We start from the raw sequence: 17,246 nt of genomic DNA, 5'->3' as shown, positions 1-17,246 counted from the left end.
ATCGTGTGGCATAAACCTCCAGCCATTGCCCTTTGTCAACATAAGGATAGCTTGGTATACGCACAGTATACGTAAGTCATATCCGTAGGAAGGGTATTACAACAAGCCGAACCAAAGGAGGGAAAGCAAGTGGGTGGGGGCGCAAATTGAAATACAAGTACCCAATTTCATTGCTTTTATACAATGAGGCATAGTTTGTTCCGTCTTCAGTCGTCATAGAAGGGTGCCTGAGGCATGGACCCAAAATAAGCTAATTACAATGGTGAAGAAAACCATGTCCTGAATTATGTCAGACCAACGAGACGTTTGTTTTTTTCCTTCGACTGTCCCAAGAAGAACCGTGTGTGTGATTGTGAAGGTCTGCGGGTATTTAATTGAAAGTAAAAAGCCATTGTTGTAAAATGACCTCGAGCCATTTTTCGTATGGTCTCTGAAAGAATGTTTTTCCGGTGGCGTCAAAGCCTCAGATCAATTAATTCCCAAGGCATCGGGGAGGGCCATAGAATGAGGGGCCTTTAATGCTTCCTCGACATTTTTTCTTGTCAGTGGGCCGGTAGGTGAGAAAATATTGACATACTTGGTTGCCGCATGCAGGAGGGTTATTTCATCAGAATAATAATATCTGTCATCCCCTTTCCATGGCTTATGCCTTGATCCCAGGGATCACTCTGAATCAACACCATTTTCCATAAAGATTGGATCTGAGCGGCTTTGGCAACCCAACAAAGAGCTTTGACATGAGGCAAATATGGATCAAGCTCAAGGCTCCGTGGGTTAAAAAAATTCAGCTATCTAATGGACGTACTGTACGTATCTACAATGTTGATCGAACTTTCCAGGCTAAACAAGAAAACCATGACTTGCCACGTCCTCGTCGTTGTACAAGTGTTGGTGGTCGCTTTGTTTGGACAAGATTTGGCCTTAAGTGATTCCCCATCGTGGTCTTTGGCTCATCGGTCCCCCCTCCAGATTCTCACACGAGGCCTTAAGAATGTGACGGATCACCAATCAGAATCTCAAGCCTTTGAAGGCCAATCTGGGCAAGGCTTCGCACTCTTGTGCCACTCGAGCACTTCCCCACCCAAATGGAGTTCCACAGCGGAGAAAACGAAGAATTGGGTAAGACCCCCCCCCCTTCCCCCTCCTCTCATTAAGGAGCTTTATTTTGTCGCTTGAGGTCAAAATTGCCACACTCTGACTACTCAATCACCCTGAGTATGGAGAGAAAACATGGAAATGCTCAACTTGACGGTGAAATTATGGGCTAAAGCTTCTCTTTTGTGGACTTTTCGGCCCCGAGTCTCTCGCCCGTGAGGTGTAGCATTACCCAATGGGTAAATATAGTGGGTAATTATTGACAATGGATGGAACGCTCTCTCGCCAATCGAAAAGATGACTTTCACGGGGAGGAAAGCTCCAAAGGGTTCCCAAATCCCTATTTTTATCAAAAGAAACAACAATCCATTTCTGAGTTTGCCCAAACCGGCCAAATAATCATACTTTACAAATACTGAACTTATCACGTTGTTTTTCCGCCGATGATAAAGCATCGGACAGATGTGGGCTTACTTTCCAACAACGTACTAAAGCACGCTCCACAATGATATTGAGTGCGCAGCTGCTAAGCATGAACTGAGGCGTCATATTACACACATAAGCCATAAAACATTGCCCAAAACTACGATTAGAGTTTTAGCCACAAGCCAGAGGCCCCTTGGGGATCAAAGAGGGCGATAAATATGATCGTCTATCTTTGCAACATCGAGCCCAAAGCCTGGCCAATGCCTTTGAAGGGCAAATAAATAGCCAATACTCTTATTCATAAAAAGACTCTCGCACGTGAGAATATTCGGATAATCAATCAAGAGATACACTCCTTTCCATTATTCGAAGATACTAGGGAATGATTCAAAAGCAGTAAAAATGGATATGCTGTTTTTGGAACTTGTTATCAAGTAATTTCCTCAAGTATTTGCCTTTCGAATTTCCATGTTCCACTTATATGTGGGTTCACTTGTCTATTTCATGTTCTCGTTCTGTGGAATCGGCGATGTTGAACGAACAAGTTATGCTCAGAGAGAAAACAAGCTACAATGATTAATGAATATGAGAAGCCTCTCAAATGAAATTGAAACCTTAAACAAATGAGCTTCCCAAACGCCTTTTGAGGACCAAAGGCATTGTTACGACGTTAGAGCTTCATGGAGTTAAAGCCAATCTAACACATGTATTAATAACAATGAAAGAAAATCAAAGGCGAACTTCACTCTTTATACTTTTTCCTCGTTCATAAACGATCATTTTCCTGGCTAAAAAAGTTCCAAAGAGGGCTTCTTGCAAATTGTCACCTTTCTGTATCAATTTGGATGTGTTCTCAAGTAGATAAGAAAACATCTTGTGAAATTTTGACATGATAATTTCAGCCATTTTCCTTTTCCTTTTCTTCGTGTCAAGAGAGTTGAGATTCTTTTTCCTCGTCTTATCATTTTCGTTCAGCCAGATTTTGCAAAAAGGTGTTATTTGGAATATCCTTGAATTGGTTGTTTCCCCAAAACGGAAGAAGTCGAGAAGGAAAGTAAGAGTTGGAAAATTTCATCTTAGAAACTTGAAGAAGCATTATGAACATTGTGCAGCAATGCCAATAAGAAATTGTAGCTCTAGGAAGTCACCATTTTTAGAAACAGCCTTTTCAATCATCTCCCAGGAAAAAGGATCTCAATCATATTTTGGTTATGGGGAATGCAGAAAAATGTAAGTGAATTTGGACCACAAATCAGTTTGCCATTTTGGCCTCTGAAGTCGAATGCAGAAAAATGTAAGTGAATTTGGACCACAAATCAGTTTGCCATTTTGGCCTCTGAAGTCATCAGTGTGTCGGCTAACCTTTAGTAGATCTATTAATCTTGATTTGATTTCAAAAGAATTAATACTAGGTGCCAGCGGGGGTAAGATATCAATTGAGCGATTGCTACAGCAACAAGCGACGACCTTGATTTTCAACTGCCCTAATGAAAAAAGGGTTTTTACGTTGTGCTCAAAGCAAAGGAGTGGTTCCAAATGTTTCTTATGATAAGGTTGAGCTCGTCAATATCTCAAAGTCATTTTAGAGGTTTGTATCTCTCAAGCGAGCTCAAAGGTAGATGTATGCACACTTGATTGGCAACGCTATTTTAACTGCCGTCGCATTGATTTCGCAGAAGTTCTGCTCTCTGTTTCACTGATTCTTTTGCGGAAAAAGTATGCAATTTCCTCATACGTCGATGCTTTCACAAAACTTAATGGAGGTCTCTCTTCTATCTCTTTTACACACACACACATGTTTTCCATTTCAGTTGAATGAGCCGGGACAAGTTGAGAAACTGATGGCTATTGGACCATGTGATGAGTCATTGCCAGGATACAACTTTTGCACAGAACTTCAAGTAAAGAATCCAAGTCATTTGAACACAGGAGCATATTCTTGCGAGCAGGACAGCGATCTAGATTCTAACGAAGCTAACCATCAAATACTAAATCGTAAAGAGACGAAGGAAGTATACGTTTACGTCGCAGGTAAAGTACGTTCATGTATATTATATCTTGAAGTAGAACTGAATTTGTTTTGAAATTATTTATTGATTTATAAAAAAATATATGCTACCATCATGATAACATGATGTAATATTCTTGAGAAGCACCACTCATTCATTTCAGCAACCACTTGAATTTTTTTTTATGTTTACGTTTATTTGTAGGACTAAAAATAACCACAATGAGACTCAATATAATGTAAAACCTAAGATTGCTGCAGAAAGTTTCTCATATGATTTTGTCTTCACTGAACGGAGCTTTGAGGTTCCAGTAAAATTGTAATTTGTTGTAGACTTGTCTTAGCCCCAATTTCAATTGAATTTTTTCATGTGGTTCCATGAAGCATTGGAATATGGAGGGAGACGTTAGGGTTAAGAGTTGACATTTTATCATGAGTAGACAGACATATTGTGCTCTGCTTCAAATGAGAAAGGCCTCAGGTCACTATGAATGCTATATTTTCAAATTACTCGTCACCTCGATCAAACGACTGAATAATAAATCATGCTCTCTCAAAGGGCAGTACATAACTTTTTAGGGACTGAATGTGGTGGCCCTGTTGTGGAATTCAATTACCAGAAGAGGCTTTACTCATCTATTATGTGCCCTTTTATGTACTGCGCTCTGTCAAGGCATAACTTTTGATCCAATTGCTTATTTGATTCAAGCGGGTGGTATTCATAGTGACCTGGGATCATTTCAAGGCCAATGCGAAGAAAAACACGAACCCGCGAAAAAGCACTTTTAAATTTTCGCTCTTGGGAATCTACGAGTTTCCATATAATATGTCAAAATTTCGAGTTTGATTCAAAAGTCTGATCATAAAATATCCTTTTTGAATTTTCCAAGATATTCTTTTTGTTTGGAACCCAAACTATTTAAATTACAAAATATTTTGGATTCGGCCTATCACTTACTTGAAATTCATGCCAAACTTATTTGTTCTAAAAAAAAAATAAGAAAGGACCAAAGGTTCCTGTTTCGGTTGTGCTTGAAAAACAATTGAAATTTTATTCGAAAGCTTGTCGGATCTGGTTATGCTTTCTTTCAACCAAAACCATCAGTTCCGAACAAGGGTCATTTCGGTCCATCACTAACATCAAACCATTGATTAACCCTTTACAGACTTCTCCAATGCACAAGGTCTAAGAGCCACGTCCGCGTTTTTCTTTGTCAAAAATGTCCACGAGCATCAGCCCCTGGTTTTGCCGTGTCTTCCCTCGCACCCAGACGTTAACGTCACTCTTTTGATGGTAAGTAACTCTGACAAACTGTTACAGGAAATGCCCACTTAACGTAACTTCTATACGTTTTAGTCCCAGCCATCTACGAATTCCTTCTTACCTCAGGGCACAAACAGTCCTTTCACTTATAGCCCTCGAACGGGTTTTAGCCTTGACAAGGCTCGTGCGGTTGATCAACGGTTTTATCAATGTGTCTACACCCATGGCAATTTGTCCGATTCCAGCCAATCGAGTGTCAACGTGATGCGTAAGTAAACTTAGGGTATTTTTTTGAGAAGGATAAAACACCACCATGATATTGGATTTAAAATCAACTCAAACCTGACCCCAAAAAGAAAAGCCTTTAAACCTAGAGGAGCTCAACTTCCGTACTAATAATTGTATGTTTTGTGTATGTTGATAAGGAGAAATGGCCATGGTATTCAGCCTTGAAACACTCCCATAGTCTCTTAATAGATATGCGTAAGTGCTTTACAGTATTGGACCACGTAGGTTTCATTGGGATCAAGGACTCATTTTTATTGGGACACCTTTTTTGCTTGTGTTCATCAGACCCATTGGACTTTCTTTACCCTTCACTTCCTTGACTGATATGACAATTGTAGCTATCCAGCGTGTTGGTTTTACACTTCACTTGCTATTATTGTAGTGCGACATAACCAATGAGAGGTCGAAGGGATCTAAATATTTCATGACGTTTTTGACTTGTCTGAAGATGTAGTTCAATTTTTGTTGTCTTCGCTAATATCGTAATTATATCGATTGCATGTTTCCCTACCCGCTAACATCCTCCACTAATGACCCCTTTTCCGCCGTGAGGTAAATTTGTGTTACTGAGTGTTCCATGTCAGTGTAATTTGATGTGTGGCTTTATTTGCTCTAAATATAAGTACTTGTGTGCGTTTGAATGTATAAAACCTTAACTGAGTATATTGGGGTGGGCTCACATTTTCCGTTTTTATGCCACCCTACAGCAGCCCTCAAGGAATTGACCAAGCCAAATAAACCCTCCTTGGAGTTGGTCCAAGATGGAGTGCACATCCAGCTGCATTCTGAGAAAAACATTCGAACTGGTTCCAATTTTCAATTGCTTTGCAACGTCACTAAGGACGTGAGCCGAATCCAGGTCTCATGGAAAAGAAACGTGAGTTCTTGTATGGATTTCAAAAAAAAAATCATTTACGTCTAGAACAAGTAGCCTTCCAAGAAATGTGCTTTCAATGGACCTGAACTCATATGCCTACAATTGAGGGGTTTCTCTAACTTTTGGGGAGCTAAAACATGGGACATCTGCTTGCTTGTTTATTTGTTTGTTACTTAGCCAGATAGCAATTCTCTTGCTGATGATGGGTGTCCCAATGTTGCAAAAATCCTACATCATATCACAAATAGTATCATGAATTGTTATCCAATGTCGCGAATGACCCCAGGTTCGCCCACTTACGTTGACAACGCAACAACTCGTGATGTAGTATAAATACCTCAAGTAAAGACAAATGTCATCTGACTTTGATGTAAATGTAAGGGTTCAGTGGACTTCCAGTAGCCTAGGTAAAAGAATTCGTGTGACTTTGAATTGAAATGGATCTTTTCAGGGCATTGAGTTGAATCCAAAAGAGAGAGAGAAAAATGGAAAGAGTCCCCTGGGACCTTACACTTACTCTGTCTTGGATGTTACCAACGCAACCAAATTGGACCAAGGGAACTACACGTGTCAAGTCAAAAATAGCGTGGCTCAAACAAATGATGCGTCAATTTGGCTTAACATAGTGGGTGAGTTTAAACAACATTTGTTATGATAACTGGGAACTTTAAGCTTGAACTCTTGTGTATTACATCCTAGACAAAGTAGAATGCCAAATTGGACATGTGACCACGGCATTTCAATATTATTCCGCCTCCACATCCAGTGACGTGTGCGTTCCAATCGATGTTCGTGCGGGTGACGTTGCTTCTCTGGTTGTCAAAATTGATTACAGTCCTGGAACACATCATGAAATCATGTGGTAATGTATTCAAGGGTTAGGCTATGGAAGTAAAATCGAGAAGACCCTTATATTTTTCTCCAGGTTGACGGCTCAACAAGAGACACATTCTAGTGACGAATACTTGAAACCACGTGGTGGACGGACCAAGTACTCATTTCATCATCCGACCCCGTCAAATCATTCAGCTTTGCTTAATATTTACAATGTGTCAATCTGGGATCACGGCCGAATTTCGTTCTTTTGTCCCAATGACGTTCAGGATCAGATTCACTTCTGCTTGAACGTACAAGATGTCCCTAAAGTGGAACTCAAAGCCAAAGACCATGCCATGTTCCAAGCAACGCCCACACTTTATTCCATAGGAAATACCTACGAGTTCCATTGTTCCATGACAGGAAATCCGAAAGTGGAACAAGTCCAATGGAAAGTATGTTGGAACCATCAAAGTGATTGCGAGACAGAAATCTTCACAGCCGGCTCCAATAACAATACAGTAAGTAAAAAAAACTGTTTTTAAGATACGCGGTTTCATTGACGACGTACATTTCTTACAAGTCTTTTTTCAATTTCAATAGGATTAATAAAAAAAAAGACATATCCGTATGTATCTCCTTCAACTTTTAATGATTAAAACCTTAAAAGTAAATACGTGATGCTCAAAAGTGAAGAAGAGGAAAATGTAAAAAAAACGTTGCAAGAGAAAAAGGAATAATTTCTTATAATAAATGACTATGATATATAATCATGTTGCGAGCGGAAAACAACATGGACAACATAATTTTTGGGCGGAACCTGGATCTCGAATGACTGAAAAATAACTGAAAATGTGTTGGCAGTCTCCGCTATAAAAAGGATGAATTTTTAAGGCTCGAAGAAAGGGAAATCCACTTCACCTTTTTACGCGATTTCACATCGTCGGCGTTTCCTTCGTTCCATTATTCAAGGGTTGTGATTCTAAGAGGGTCTCCTTGATCTTTTCCTCCACAATCTTAGCAATAGAGTCCTTGTGTTGGTCAATAACATCCGACTCGTTATTCAGCATGGGCTCGACCGTAGTCTTGTTCGAATCAGCGTCTATTTTCACTTTCAGTACCTTTTCCAGGCTCTCTTTTTCCCCTTTAAGCATTGACGTATTCGATCGAAGATCTTCCATCTCGCCTTTCAACTTGAGGATCTCCTCTCGATGATCGCTAGTTGCAAGGCTTTCGTTGGCTAGTCTCTCTTTTAAATCCTTGTTCTCATTCATGAGATGAGTGTTGTTGGTCTGAATGGATATGGTCTGATTCTTGATTGCCAATAACTGGCCCAATGTGCTCTTGAGTTGAAATCGGGAGAAGTTGAGATTTCGTTTTAGCTGATCTGCATGATCCCAATGGACCCTGAAAAGTGTTGAAAATATAGTGTAAAAATATGCTTTGGGATATGTATGAAACAATTTACACACCTGAAGGCCAGATTTAACGTCGACAAAGTTTTGCTCGCCTTGCCTAAGATTAGTTTACATTGCTTCTGAGACTTTTGGAGCGATTCTACTTTCTGGGCGAGGATTTCGTTCCATTGAAGTCTGGTTTCGGCCAACTCATTGGCTTTGTTCAAGTTGGTTTGGATATGATCGAGCTTTTGATCGAAGCCCTCTCGCAATTTTGTGACTGTAACAAACAAGTCTGGATTGCAATTGTTGCGAAATGATCTCGGCGAATTATGTGTTTTACCTAAGATTATAGAGAACATGATGACCGGAAGGATCCCGAACAGACCCACAGTGAATCCATTGGCACAATTGGGCAAGTGCCAACGACACTTTTTGTCTCTTTTCTCTGTTAATTCGGCAAAGTTCATGTTCAATCTGATCACCTTAGAAAAGAGCCATTCAAATCTTAAATCGCAGACTGATCAGAGTGAATGTGCCAATTCGAATTTGATGCGGAACTAATCAAGCAGAATTACGACTTTTTGAAGCATTCCTAACACCCTCCTTGTCCTTAAAATCGTATTACGCACTCTAATTCAACAATTCATTTTTCAGTTTAGGAGCGTTCCCAATGGGCATGAACTTGAAATGGAATCCTTCAGATCAGCTTTTATCAATGCTTCTTCAGCCAACATTGAATGCCTGGCGTGTTCCAAAAACATTTGTGGCAACAGTTCGAAATTGATCATAGAACCAATTGGTAATTTTCTCTATGATAGTATTGCTCACCTGCCAATCTAATTTTATGATCGGTCTAGATTACTATCCTCCGAAAATGGAAATATTTGGGGTCTGCGTTTCATCTATGAAGGATGGTCATTGCACAATCATCGAGGAATTGGCCAATAAGGCCAGAATTGAGCGATACAAAACCCAACCTCTTCATATTGTTTGTGGGCTTTGGATTGAGAGCCAAGAGCGAGACTTGGCTTTGGCCTTTGATTTTTTGTCGGACGTTGATACATGTAAGAACATATATTTCAATTCAAGCATGAGTTTTTCAAAAACATCAACTTTGGCTCTCTTCTTACAGTTGAGTCCAAAACTGAATTTTCCATACAATCCCATATGCTATTTGAGTCATTGGATTTCGAGCATTCTGGCAGTGTCTCTTGCCTTGGGAAGAAGCTCTTTATCCATATAAAAAGTAAGTGGTTAAAATCTAACTTTGTCAAAAGTTAGTAGCTCTGATGTTTGTTTGTATCTTGAAGACATCTCGATTCCAATCCCCATCAATGGTTCTTTCAACATGAATGAAGAGGACTTGGTGGCAACTTGGAATAAAAACCAACAGGCTAGCCTTCAATGTGCCATGTCAGGAACTCCCGAACCAGAAATCTTTTGGTTTAAGGTTTGTTTTGCCCAAGCTTGGTCTTTGTGCCTTTGGAGTCATGGTAATCGTAAAGACAATTTTTTATCAATTTCATCATTTCAATCACATAGCACCGCAATCGTGTTATATTAATAGATAGCCCCAAGAGATCATGCTCCCAGAGCTACTCAGAGCACCTTGGTCTCTTTGAAGGAGCGAGAAAAAGCTAATTCCCAAGCTTGACATACGATTAGTACTGTAGACCTCGAAGAAATAAGTTGCATTTTCAGCTGTAACATTTCTTTTGAGAAAAATGCAAAAAAGTGTGAGATGCAAAAACAAGATGCAAAAATGCAAAAAAAATGTTCCAACGGGAAAAGGTCGTTTTTATCTAGTCTTAGCCTCATTTCTATTATTATATTATCTACTACAAAATCTAGGCACGCAACTGCATTTATTAAATTATCAATTGAGTTTCTTCATTGCATTTACGAGAATTTAACATTTCTGTCTTGCCATTTTTGACATTGGAACACGTTTTCAATTAATGAGGATGTTATGTTATACAATTGATTCTCTTCTGGAGCCTAATTTCATTGATTGGAGCGTTTTTGTTCACAAAATGATCTTGGGGTTTTGGTTGGATCAAACTCATGGCTTCAGCACAAACTTCTAGAAATATGGACTGTGAGCTTTCCGCCAAATCGACCTGCTCTAGGCCATGGCAACTCTGAGCCACTCTTCAAATCAAAGTAATAAAATAAGTGATGAACAAGATCAATTTTATATCATTTACTTAAAAAGTGTTTCGTGTCAAAGTTATATTGTCAAAAGCTTATGTAGCTAACCAAGAAACGCGAAAATTTAGGTTCTAATTTTATGAAGCGTTTACTACATACCTTTGGACATATCACCTGAGTCCCCTGAGCATAATTTTGGGCTCAAAGTTGGCCTAGTTTATCTTTTCAAACAAAAACTTGTGGTCGTATGAAGCGCTTATTTGGAATGAAGTGAACGGTTTAGGGGATAAGATCTTTTTTTTGCTTTCGTTGGCAGTCCACACCTCTAGAAGTCCGTGGCTAAAGGTATAGCTCAAGTGCAGCTCTCTTGTTTGCTGTCCTTCCCAAACAGAAAACAGGGAGTAGAATTTGATATTCAAATTCGTTGATAGACCATGAAGTTTAGGTGGTAACAATTAGATGAATCATAATCTCTCATTGTAATTATACCGGGGATTTAAACCGGAATCCCTTCAACGGTAAGTAAAGTCAGTGAAAACCCAAACCCCAAAAATGTTAAACCTTGTGGCTGAGGATCTAATTCTTCATTTGATCATGCTACATGGAAGGAAGTAAAAAGATCCCCAACTAGGATCAACAAGTTACGAAGGAAGCAGAAGGAAGACCGAAATGACAAAACGGCTAAAAATGTTCCAAAACATAAAACCTTGTGAGAAAAGAGTCGAAAGAGGATGGAAACAGTGAGAAAATGGCTAAAAAAGTGGGAAAATTGGAACTTTAGCTCAAGATGTTCTTCAACCAAAAAGGCCAGAAAACGCTAACAATTAGTCATTGTATGAACTAAGATATTAGGTTGACCGCTTTGCCTCATGCGGCATTTGCCTCAATCGGCATTGAGAATTTCACTCGACAAAGCTTTTCATTGTTTCAATGAGAGCGTTCAGCTGGGGACACTGTGAAGCACGAAAATGACACCATTCATCATTTCTCTCTTTGATAATAGGATGACAAACCTTTGAATGTGTCGAAGATGGCTGAAACGGGCCAGATTGCTGTGACACATCAGGGGGCCATTTTGTACTTCCACGAATTGCGTCCAGAAGATGCAGGGGTTTACACGTGTCAAGTGGAAAATCTGGCCAGAACATCGCGTTATCAAAGGCGCATACGGATCGGCTTGTGGCATGAAAGCGCAATGGTCCAAACGCTATTGAGTCTTATACTCTTGTTTCTATCCGTGGTTATTATTTTGGTCATGCTGACAGCCTTCCTCTATCAGAGAAACAAGGTAAAATTGGCAATTGGTGCATTGTTTGCATGTACGATAAGAGCAATCTTATTTCGGCACACCAGATGAAGGAAGAGAGCATCACCGAAGCTGAGGTGGCTCAATTTCGGTTTGGTGATCCGAAGAGTATTAATCCCGAACTTCCCATTGAGGAACAAACGGATCTCTTGCCTTACGATGATGACATCGAATTTCCCAAGGACCGTTTGAAGCTTGGGCAACAAATTGGATGTGGCGCCTTTGGCAGAGTTGTAAGTCTTTGATGGAACAACAAATGACACGATGAACCTCTAATGATACTTTATTGCATGTGGGTATCAGGTTCAAGCTGTAGCTTATGGGATTGATCGACAAGAGGCAGTTTCAACTGTGGCTGTGAAGATGGTCAAACCCCCGGTGACAAAATCGCATTTAGTTGGGCTGATGTCGGAGATCAAGATCATGCTGCACATTGGCAAGCATTTGAATGTGGTCAACATTTTGGGAGCAGTCACCAAAGACCTGGTCAAACGTAAGTAATGCATTTCAGTAGTACGCAGGTGAACATCCTTCATGAATCGTATCGGTTTTTGGTCCAAAGGTGAACTGTTGGTAATTGTCGAATATTGCTGTCACGGAAGCCTGCAACAGTTCCTACTTAAACATCGGAAAACATTTGTGAACCAAGTCAACCCTTTGACGGGAATATTTGACCCCAACAAGGTCCATAAAACTCCGCGATTTCGAAAGCGTACGTTGGACTCCAAAAGGTGAGATGCCTGTACCTTTCCGTCCATAATTTGATTGCCCTTCTGTAGTGCTGGAGCGAATCCGGACTCGAGTCCGAGCGCACTCCAGACTTTTACTCAAGTTTCGAGTTGGCCGAACTCGAGTCTTTTAGAAAGGACTCGAGTCCGGACTCGTCAATGAAAAATGGTCATATTTTTTTTTTTAAATTTCGCAAGACGACACTTTTTGCTTGATCTGACTCTAGTAAAGAACTCGAGTCGGGCCAAGAGTAAAAAAATCAGAGGACTCGTACGAGTCCAACTTTTGCCGAACTCGCCCCAGCACTACCCTTCTGGCACGCTTCGTTACCTTTGCTATATCGGTTATATGAATTGATTTATTTCTGGAATAAAAAAAAAAACTTTCTTTACAGTTTTTTTTTTCTGTGGTAAAGATAAACATTTGCATATTCATCAATACGATTCCATAACTGTATACATCACTAGCATGTGTGATACATGTTAGAACAAAAACACATTACATACACAATTACTTTTTCAAATATTATGCACAGATCGAGTGATGTCAACTATGCCACCCTGGAAATTCACGATAACACCAAGACCTTGGATGATGAAGATGATAAGATCTCCCCGCTCCCGCTCCGTCAGAAGAAGGTGTCCAATGTCTCTCGCCATTCCTTTGATGACACTTGCTTCACGTCAGATTCGCCGAATATTAAAGGTATCGCATACCTAAGGAGACCTTAAACTCCACGTTCTCTTGTAGAGGCATTCCCACACTAAAATCATTGTCGAGGCAATGACTCCCGCCAATAATATTCCGATGGGAATGATAAGGTGGGGAAATGCCAAAGGAACAGATTTTGGTTCCAATCTATTTTTGAAATTGATCCTTTGGTCTGTACTGGCTTTGATATCAAATGCCATGATTCCATTTTCCCTTATAATCATCGTCCAATATCTAAAGATGTCGGTAAACTCTGAATCATGGGACAAAATGTTTGCTGTAGAGACGCTTAAAAACTCGCGAAACTCAGGGATATGATACTCGCCTCCCTCAAAAGCAATCTTTTGCACAAATGAGGCAATCTTTGGGCTAGTCCTCATTAAAACTTCGGATTCGTAGTAATCGTTAAAATGGGAAATATTCTTATGTAAAGCAATAAGAGCAGGATCTGTGGAGGTCTCCAACCACTTGGCGGAGGACCCATTTTCCCATACAGCCAATCGGTAACCCAAGTTTAAAACATCTGCAAACGTTTCAATCTGGTAGATGACCGGTTCAGCTCTGAAGTCCGAGACGAGGATTGCTGAATATGCTATGAAAACAAATGGCAAAAATAGGCCCAAAACCAGGCTGAACATTCGACTTGAGACATTGGATAAGCGGGTGTTTAAATATTGTTGACATAATACTTTTAGAACGAAGGCCATACTTTCCAAGAACGTCAAATCCCATTGAAGTAACAAGGTGGTTACAAACAGGGTCAATAGAGCTAATATTCCCGTGCCGCACCATGTCATGATATGAAACACCGTCAAGTAAGCCTCGTAACCAAAGCTAGGAATTAGTGGAACATCGTTGCACACAATGGTTATAATGAAGTTGTCGGTTTGGACGAAATCAAATGCATCGATTTTGTTGGTCTCATATGAGTAACCAAGGATAAGGATATCTATTTGACGGTTCAAAACTCTGGCAAGAAGTCCTTTCCATTGTCCATCAACACCTAGAAATCCATATTCATCTCCTTCGAAAAGCAAGATATTGTACGTGAAATTGGCCCGAATTGCCATTTCTTTGAAAGTATCATGGTAAAATCCCTTGAACTCCAGACCTCCTGGTACTTGTTCATTGGGAATCACCTGACACAGAGATCCCCAAGCCTTGGTGCCCGCGTCAATATGGATCCCAGTTAAATCGGATCGCCTTGCGAGAAGACCTTGCTCAGATTTCTCTTCGAATCGTTGAGAAAGGTTGTTCCACCGAAACAAATCATTCCGACGAATTGGACCACCTTTCACTTGGTAGATTTCAAATATTTCCAAGGATGGGGAATAGACGTAAACGTTAGAGTTCAGTTGAAGTGGCGTGTTATTGCGCAGGTACTTAAGGCTTGACTCCGGAATCAACCAATGGGCCTTGCCAATTGTTTGCGGGAAGACCACAATTGGACCATCGGGAACAAATACCATTGTCCTTTGATTGATTGAGGAGAGGTTTGAAGAGAATTGGGTGGCTATTGCACACATAGATTTTATAACACCGTTGTGAATAACAGAATCAGATTGAACGGGATCGAGGAGCAAGAGGTCGACGGGAAATAAGCTTATAAGCTGGCAAAAAATAAATGGTACAAGTTGCATGATTGGTTAAGATCAATGAATTGATGGGTCCTTTCTTTAAGGGGCACAATTTGATGAAACGAAAACGCCCAACTCGGATAACTTTCCATAAATTATTCATGATTTGTTGAAGAGAGCAAGGCAAACAAACTCCTTTTGAAAGTTAACGCGGACACCAACACGATGAAGGTTATGGCCTAATATGATCAAACCTCAAAAGCCCAAAGATAATAAAAACCCGCCCATTCCCTTAAAACAAAATCCCCAAACCTTCCCTCAAACTCAATGACCGCAATCGAAACCAACACCAAAAATAACATAATAGTTTCACTTGACTCTCTCTGCCATTTGATGATCTAATATTCCACATCTTAGAAATATAATGAACATATAGCACATCATTTAGGTAAACGGTGATGGGACAAAGTCGGCTTCGAGCCTTTAATTTTGCAATACTTCCGACCTAGTTAGTGGCGACAAAACGCTTTCGCAAACATATCCCCAGATTCTAGTCCACTGCCATTCAAGTTCATTTCAATAGTCTTTGGCAACAACACGGAGATATTTGGTTTCATTTCAGAACGACGTCCTAAGGTCTCCATAATCTCCACGGACTCGGAATTTGACAACATTGGGAACACAACCGACATGACGTGCGTTTCAGGCGTGTCACCACGGAATCGGATCCACAAAATATCCATTCAGTCAACTGATTCAGAATTCGATCACATTGAAAATGCCACAGACATGACCATCTTGTCTAATCGGCAACAAAATCTAATACAAGATGAGTTTAGTCAACCGAAAGAGACTCGGGAGTCCATAGCGACTAAGGTAGCCCCACGTTCCAAGCCATCAATCGACCTTAACGCTAGTAGTCTAAAGTGATATTTTACGATTTTTCTCCTCCAACCAGGATCTATTATCATGGGCATATCAAATTGCTAAAGGCATGGAATATTTGGCCAACAAACGAGTGATTCACGGAGACCTGGCAGCCAGAAATATTCTTCTGACGGAAAATAACGTGGTAAAGATCGGGGATTTCGGCTTGGCTCGCAACGTGTACTCGGACCCCAATTATAAGAAAACTTCCAGCGTAAGTGCTTTTCCAGCTTATTCCACACAACTAGAGTCGCTAATTGTTTGAAAACATCCCCGCAGGGACCGCTACCAATCAAATGGATGGCGGTAGAATCTCTGATGAGTCAGATCTTCTCGACCCAATCCGATGTTTGGAGCTATGGCATCGTCTTATGGGAGCTCTTCTCCTTGGCTAGGATGCCTTATCCAGGGATCGAACCAGACGAAAGCTTCCCCAAGCTTTTGGAAGGGGGATATCGGATGGAGAAGCCCTCATTTGCACCGGATGATATGTGAGATATGGAGTTGATGGAGGGGCGAAAGAAATAGGTCATGTAATATGTTGCTTCTAGATACAAAGTCATGAAGGACTGCTGGTCCCTGGAACCAACGGTTCGACCTAATTTCGCTTCATTGGCGGACAAGATAGGAAGTGCCCTTCATGAAGGAGAACGAGAGGTATGAATACCAATAGAATAACAATACCTAGCTCAAATACCATTAAGATCGGAAAAATTAAAAATTCAATAGTGCTTAAACCCAAAGAAATCGGCCTAAACAGGGTCCTTTGTTCCAGCACTACCTGATTTTGAACAAACCCTTTGAGGAAGAGAACGAGCTTCGTCAAACCAAATACGTGTATTTACAACACATCCCGACCAAAGCAGACTCCAAGAGTGATGAGGGTCCTTCCGAGACCTGTCCAATGCTTCCCCAGCCTTCTCTAACCATCCCAAGGGAGCCTGAAATGAGCACCCCCATCGATCAGGGCTTTGCTTTCTTCAACCCAACCTACAGTCAGATCAAGAAACCTCATCCTGCGAGTCGGCCAATTATTGGTCAGAAACGTCAAGCCAGCTCTCGAAGCTTGCTCGCTTGTAAGGTACACTGTTATCCGTTTTGGGGGAACTACTTGGACTCGCTTCATTCTTGTCTTTTCAAATGTTACATGCCCCATTTACAGGTCTCTGAGTCAGACGGGATCCAGCCATTCCATTCCCAGAATCATCTCAATTTGTCAAAATATGCCAAGGTAGACTTGACACCCACGGCTGAAGTGGAGCTTCAAATCGTCCAGCATCATTCGAGTTCCAGTCTTTCTAGTGGATTTCATTCTAATTCGAGCGATGTCTTGAAGAGTTCACTTCATAAACGACATTTGGACAGACCTCACGCGGAAAAACGAAGGGACATCGATCCGAAATTGGACTTGCTGGACAAACCCGTCGCATCTTTTAACGGTGCTGCCAATATGATCAATTAATCACATGCATGTAGAAGTGAGAAGAATAAATTAAAAGACGTAATCTGATCGTGTCTTTAAATGTCCTTTTTTATGTTGGGTAGACAGCAAGAAATTGCTTTAATAGTAAGTCTACTCTCAAAGTTAGTACTCTGGTCAGAGATGGTGTCATCCCAAATGACCAGCTGAACATGGCAAACCGACTCAGCGAACAATACATAAGGATGACC

The 17,246-nt window shown here is 40.6% G+C and overlaps 2 protein-coding genes across 3 annotated transcripts; one reads left to right on the top strand and one right to left on the bottom strand.

Moving 5' to 3' along the window:
- The first annotated feature begins 722 nt into the window (after positions 1-722).
- LOC131878431 (vascular endothelial growth factor receptor 2-like) lies at positions 723-17,085 on the top strand. The gene is made up of 24 exons (XM_059224405.1): positions 723-769; positions 840-1,119; positions 3,333-3,552; positions 4,696-4,823; positions 4,887-5,061; positions 5,789-5,958; positions 6,410-6,587; positions 6,658-6,820; positions 6,884-7,295; positions 8,829-8,973; positions 9,032-9,238; positions 9,307-9,420; positions 9,485-9,624; positions 11,329-11,613; positions 11,679-11,864; positions 11,935-12,124; positions 12,194-12,362; positions 12,896-13,065; positions 15,271-15,524; positions 15,607-15,789; positions 15,855-16,066; positions 16,127-16,232; positions 16,351-16,656; positions 16,738-17,085. The coding sequence occupies exons 1-24, from the start codon at positions 738-740 to the stop codon at positions 17,035-17,037; spliced, it is 4,725 nt and encodes a 1,574-aa protein (XP_059080388.1). The 5' UTR covers positions 723-737; the 3' UTR covers positions 17,038-17,085.
- On the bottom strand, positions 6,637-8,705 carry LOC131878439 (60 kDa neurofilament protein-like). 2 transcript variants are annotated; one of them, XM_059224416.1, is made up of 4 exons: positions 8,515-8,705; positions 8,247-8,451; positions 7,696-8,181; positions 6,637-6,795 (listed from the first exon to the last, which is right to left on the bottom strand). In XM_059224416.1, the coding sequence occupies exons 1-3, from the start codon at positions 8,639-8,641 to the stop codon at positions 7,710-7,712; spliced, it is 804 nt and encodes a 267-aa protein (XP_059080399.1). In that variant the 5' UTR covers positions 8,642-8,705; the 3' UTR covers positions 6,637-6,795; positions 7,696-7,709. The 2 variants fall into 2 exon arrangements, with proteins under 2 accessions (XP_059080399.1, XP_059080398.1); XM_059224415.1 differs by lacking the exon at positions 6,637-6,795 and having other exon boundaries at positions 7,408-8,181.
- Positions 17,086-17,246: the final 161 nt, after the last annotated feature.

Source organism: Tigriopus californicus, chromosome 3, assembly GCF_007210705.1.
Source record: "Tigriopus californicus strain San Diego chromosome 3, Tcal_SD_v2.1, whole genome shotgun sequence".
In the NCBI taxonomy this organism is placed as follows: Eukaryota; Metazoa; Arthropoda; class Copepoda; order Harpacticoida; family Harpacticidae; genus Tigriopus; species Tigriopus californicus.
This window is presented reverse-complemented; position numbering and strand designations above follow the sequence as displayed.

What these genes read in the sequence shown, in the direction of transcription:
- LOC131878431 (XM_059224405.1), top strand. Translation starts at nt 738, where the DNA reads ATGAGGCAAATATGGATCAAGCTCAAGGCTCC. An exon ending in TCATTTGCACCGGATGATAT is followed by an intron (nt 16,067 to 16,126) that starts GTGAGATATGGA and finishes TGTTGCTTCTAG; the next exon opens with ATACAAAGTCATGAAGGACT. An exon ending in TTCATGAAGGAGAACGAGAG is followed by an intron (nt 16,233 to 16,350) that starts GTATGAATACCA and finishes CCTTTGTTCCAG; the next exon opens with CACTACCTGATTTTGAACAA.
- LOC131878439 (XM_059224416.1), bottom strand. Translation starts at nt 8,641, where the DNA reads ATGAACTTTGCCGAATTAACAGAGAAAAGAGACAAAAAGTGTCGTTGG. An exon ending in CATGTTCTCTATAATCTTAG is followed by an intron (nt 8,452 to 8,514) that starts GTAAAACACATA and finishes TGTTTGTTACAG; the next exon opens with TCACAAAATTGCGAGAGGGC. An exon ending in ACGTTAAATCTGGCCTTCAG is followed by an intron (nt 8,182 to 8,246) that starts GTGTGTAAATTG and finishes AACACTTTTCAG; the next exon opens with GGTCCATTGGGATCATGCAG.